Below are 5,495 nucleotides of genomic sequence, written 5' to 3' on the forward strand. Positions count from 1 at the left end.
TGCAGCCTTTGCAGCACAAGTTCGATCCCCAGCCACGGAGCTACCCACATGGCGCAGCAGACCTCTCCTGTCTCACCTGCTGCTCCCTTCAGCAGTATATTTCAGTCAGTCTGCCTGTTCTGTTCCCCGCTCTGTCTCTGGTGAATCCTCCTGACCCCCTCTCCCCCCACACCTCTGGCCTGGACCCCAGGTCTTGTATGTATAAATAAATCTTAGAAAAAAAAAAACTTCTGGGGCCTCCCCGGTGGCGCAGCGGTTGAACACTGGGTTGTGAAGCTGCCCGCGGCCTCTGCAGCACCGGTTCGATCCCCGACTGTTCCCCGGCCACTGAAGGAGGGTCCCACATGGCACGCAGACCTCTCCTGCCGCCCGCTGCTCCCCTCAGCAGTGTACTTCGGTCCTTCTACCTGCTCTGCTCCCCGCTCTGGCTCTGGTGAATTCTCTCACCCTCCCGTGCTTCTGACTGTACCCAGTGCTCGTATAAATAAAAAATAAATAAATCTTAAAAAAACAAAACAAAAACAAAAAACTTCTGAATAGAAATAGGCAATGCTCTAAATAAAAAGGTAAAGATATGACTAAAAATCAAGAGCAAGACAGAGCAACACCAGAATACAAATTTGCCCTAAGATCCTCCCCAACGCCCCCCAACCCAAACACCAATAATTAAGCGTCTTTCAAATATCACCAACTACAGTTTAGGTAACTCTGAAAGATTAAGACTGGCTTAATCAACCCCTCTCTAAAAGTCCTTTTGTTAGGCAGGAAGGACAAGACTTCTGTCCCCAAGTTCTCATATCTAGCAATGATCTTTCCCATTCTTTTCACAACAGGTCTATCATATAAGAAAAACAGAAGATACCAAACAACATCAATTGCATAAATTATTTTAAAATTATTAATCTGGGGCCTCTCTGGTGGCGCAAGGGGTTAAGCACAGCACTGTGAAGCTATCTGCGGCCTCTGCAGCACGAGTTTGATCCCCAGCCAGGGAACTACCCACATGGCACAGCAGATCTCTCCTGTCTTGCCTGCTGCTCCCCTCAGCAGTGTATTTCAGTAGATCTGCCTGTTCTGTTCCCCACTCGATGTCTCTGGTGATTCCTCTCACCACCACCCCCACACCCTTCTGGCCTGTACCCCAGTTCTTGTATGCATAAATAAATAAACCTTTAAAAAAATTATTAATCTGAAATTACTGTTATAGTGCAACCCCTTTATAAAATGGGTTGCTTGACTGTGGGTCCTCACCAGCCACTTAAAGGGGACTTATTAATGCTAAACTGCAGACACACACAAAAGGTTGACAAAAGGTTTATTTACAAGGGAAGGGGAAATGGGGAAATCAATAACTCAGGAAGGAAAAAGAGGGAGATAAGTTCATAAATGAGTCTTACGTTCCGCTGACCTGGAATCCCAATGACCCAGTTAGTGCAGAGAGCGACACCCCCCACCCCTCAAATGGCCAGTTAAATACTCAGAGAACATAGCTGCTTAACTCCGCCCTCAGGTACTCGCAACCTTCCCTTTGGTGATCATGGGATTTGTAGTTCCCAGTGTCTTGATGGCAGGGGGGTGGAGTCCACAAAGCCTGTATGGAGTTTGCTCAGGACATCCTTTCCCCCTAACATTATCTTTATATACAACATAGATTATTCTCAAAATAATAATGCTGAGTGAGAAAACACAAACTGTTCCCTACCCTCCAAAAGAGAATACATACTGTATGATTTCATTTATACAGAATTCTAGAAAATGCAAACTAACCAGTAGTGACATAAAGCAGGTTTGTGGCTGCCTAGGGATTAAGAGCAAGTTGGAAGGAACCACTAAGGATTACAAAAGGGCACAGGAAACTTTAGGAAGTGATGGCTTCATGTGTGTTTATACAAATCAAAACCCATCAAATTGAACACTAATATATACAGCTTTATGTCAATTACAGCTCAATAAAACTGGGTAAAAATAAAAACTAATCTGAGAATTTCTGTGGATGGTTAATCATAATCAGACTTTTGTATCCACAGAACTTTGTCCTTTCTAATTAATTTTTTTATTTATCTATGCATACAAGAACTGGGGTACAGGCCAGAGGTGCTGGAGGAGAGAGGATTCACCAGAGACAAAGTAGGGAGCAGAACAGGCAGATCTACTGAAATACACTGCTGAGGGGAGCAGTGGGCAAGACAGGAGAGGTCCGATGAACCATGTGGGTTAGCTCCTTGGCTGGGGATGGAACTCATGCCACAGTGGCTGGTGATAGCTTGACAGCCACAGTGGCTTGTAATAGCTTAACTTTAATGCCTGAGCCACCAGGGAGATACAGACTTGGTCCTCTTTAAAGCAGCTGATGCATCACCCAGTGATACTGTCCTGGTTGCCTGCAGATCCACAAGCTACTTCGGTAGTATAATAAAAGTAATACCAGTGCTATTTATAGTACCTAATGTTGCCAAGTACTGTCCTAATCATGTTATAGATATAAAATTCTTGGAAAAAGAAAACAGTAAAAATTACTTGGAAGTTGAATTTTTTTTTTTTATAGAGGCATGTTTTTTTATTTATTTATTATATTTGTCTGTTTGTTTTGTTTATACATGCACTGGGTACAGTCAGAAGCGCGGGAGGGTGAGAGAATTCACCAGAGCCAGAGTGGGGAGCAGAGCAGGCAGAAGGACGGAAGTACACTGCTGAGGGGAGCAGCGGGTGGCAGGAGAGGTCTGCCACCATGTGGGCCATGTGGGATCCTCCTCCGGTGGCTGGGGAGCAGCCGGGGATCGAACCGGCGCCGCAGAGGCCGCGGGCAGCTTCGCAACCCAGTGCTCAACCGCTGCGCCACCGGGGAGGCCCTACTTGGAAGTTGAATTTAAGGCTTAAAATAGAAATCAACTGAAAATCAAATAGGTATGTTTTAAACCCAGTGACCAATCTCTTATAACAATATTTACACTTATTTTGCAATCAGATTAACATAGGCATATGTTGGACAAATTGAACAAATGCAAAAATTGAGGATTTGTGAAATGCCCAAAGTCACAGAGCGCCAATGATGTAGACTCCTGATCTTAGTCTTCTGATTCTAATGTATTTGTTATTTCAGATTACCTCTCTCCTTGCTCATGTGCTTCACTTAAAGTTCATTTTAAAAAGGACACAGCACACCAAATTGTCTACTGTTAAATATAAACTCACCTAGAGAATTAATGTTCTGATAGGCTTATCCAAGAATCAGTCCTATTAGACACACCTTACTGTGTGGCTTTCAGATGTGAGATGTATGTACTACAGGCTTCAAAATATTAGAAATCAGGCTAACTGCAATTATACTGCCTGACCTATTGTAGAAAATAATCCTAAAAATAGTTTTTGATCCTCAAACCCTGTTTCTCTCAGTCACTCTGGCTACCAAGTCTATATACATTTTCCAAGTGTCAGAAAGTTCCTTTTTAATTTTTTAAAAAATATTTATTATTTATTTATTTATTTATTTATACAAGCACTGGGTACAGTCAGAAGCACGGAAGGGTGAGAGAATTCACCAGAGCCGGAGCGGGGCGCAGAGCAGGCAGAAGGACCGAAGTACACTGCTGAGGGCAGCAGCAGGCGGCAGGAGAGGTCTGCGCGCCATGCGGGACCCTCCTCCTGTGGCCGGGGAGCAGCTGGGGATCAAACCATCGCTGCAGAGGCTGCGGGCAGCTTCGCAACCCAGTGCTCAACCGCTGCGTCACCCGGGGGGCCCCTCCTTTTTTATTTTTTGACAATCTGCCTTTTTGTCTTCAAATGGAACATTTCTGGTTCAAGAAATACTGTGCTACTGCTAGTACAGGGTAGGTATAACAACAAATGCAAAAAACTTTTACCTAAGTGGAGAAAGGAACCATCACCTTCGGAGTAAAGTTCTCATTCAGACTAAGGAACAAATGAACGAAATGTGTTTAACAGATATGTACAACCCCATCACATTTGGAAACAGGAAATCTCACTGGATTTAGTGGTATTTTCTAGATGTTCTAAAAAGCAGTAAAGTCCCAAACAAGATGCATTTTAAATTGGTAGTTGTCAAAAAACTTTTTTACTGTCCTAACTTAGGGTTAGATTCCAATCAATCTTATCCATTAAAACACCATCGTGCTGTCTTCCATCCTTGCTCCAAAAACTGCACTAGGGACTCATAATCATGGCAGTACCTGGACCATGTCCTAGCAGTCAACACCCAAGTCAGCACTCAAGCTCCACTGCTGAGGGAGCAAAAGAGCAAAGAACCACTACTTTAGGCAAAATTCACTAAGCCCTAGAAACCAGGGGTGATGGTAGCACCATTTTCTGGGTCTGGTCAACGCAGTGGGCACAACAATAGCTAAATTAAGAAGAGGAACCATAAAACAAAAACATTTTTTGTAGGGCTGCCTTTCCCATTTTGTGTAATAAGCCTTTAAAAATATGGTCCTGGGGGCATCCCTGGTGCCGCACTGGATTAAGTCTCAGCACTATGAAGCTATCCACAGCCACTGCAGCACCAGTTCGATCCCAGGCCAGAGAGCAACCCACGTGGCACAGCAGATCTCTCCTGTCTCGCCTGCTGCTCCCCTCAGCAGTGTGTTTCAGTCAATCTGCCTGTTCTGTTCCCCACTCGATGTCTCTGGTGAGTCCTCACACTCCCCCCCCACACCCCTCTGTCCTGTACCCCAGTTCTTGTATGCATAAATAAATTGTTAAAAAAAATAATATGGTCCCGTAAGTGACAGTTTGGCACCATCTGTGCGAGGGCCGGGGTCCCAATGCTAAAACCTAAATTGTGGCCTCACTATACACTCTATTAACACGGAATATGTGGTCAAAAAAGAAAAGTGAGAAGAGTTCACAGAGGTCAACATAATGTACATGAATCTCCATAAACTGAAAACTGAGACGGAAATCCCTATTCCTCTCATGTGAGTGGTGGCACTAAGTCCTGACGCCAATCCTAGGTGTTCTCTCAGACCGCGGAGGGTCCATGCTCCCTCCTCAATGAGAACATCCCTAAAGCCTCGGGGCTGTGGGAACCTCGACATGGGATCTTTATCTGTAAAGGACAAAGTCACGCGGATGGCGAGCGTTAAAATCATGTCAGTGAGCTACATTTAGGTAGTGAACACTTCCAGATCAAATTGTAAACAAAAGATGTTTTAACAAAAAGTTTGCCCGATCCTGCTCCTGACGCCATTTTCTGCCCGTGACGTCAGGGGGAGGCGCCGCGCGGCAACGTCACGCAGAAGTGACGTCGCTGTGGACGGGGGTTTTGGGATTTCTCACCAGTTCCGGGTCCCCGCAGGGGGCTCCCAGTTCTCTCCGCTCCTTTGGGCGTGTAAGGTGACGCGAAGTATGGCTGTGTCCACAGTCTCCGCAGTAAAGGCAGCACCGCAGCCGTAGCTGCTCTTGTTCCCGCAAAATGGCGGCAGCCCCGCTGTCTTCCCGCACGTTCCCCAATCTGCGCAGGCGCCGAAACATTCAGGCGG

The 5,495-nt window shown here is 45.5% G+C and overlaps 1 protein-coding gene across 1 annotated transcript in view; it reads right to left on the reverse strand.

Annotated features, from left to right (window-relative positions):
* Positions 1 to 5,288: 5,288 nt before the first annotated feature.
* The window catches only part of PRMT5 (protein arginine methyltransferase 5), a gene marked incomplete at both ends in the record, with an annotated part of 4,027 nt that continues 3,820 nt past the window's right edge, over positions 5,289 to 5,495 (reverse strand). The window contains one exon of the mRNA XM_084240243.1: positions 5,289 to 5,467. Within this exon, the coding sequence (XP_084096369.1) occupies positions 5,289 to 5,467 (179 nt within the window). The remainder of the gene's footprint in view (positions 5,468 to 5,495) is intronic.

Source organism: Talpa europaea (genome assembly GCF_964194135.1).
Source record: "Talpa europaea genome assembly, chromosome: 8".
Lineage (NCBI taxonomy): Eukaryota > Metazoa > Chordata > Mammalia > Eulipotyphla > Talpidae > Talpa > Talpa europaea.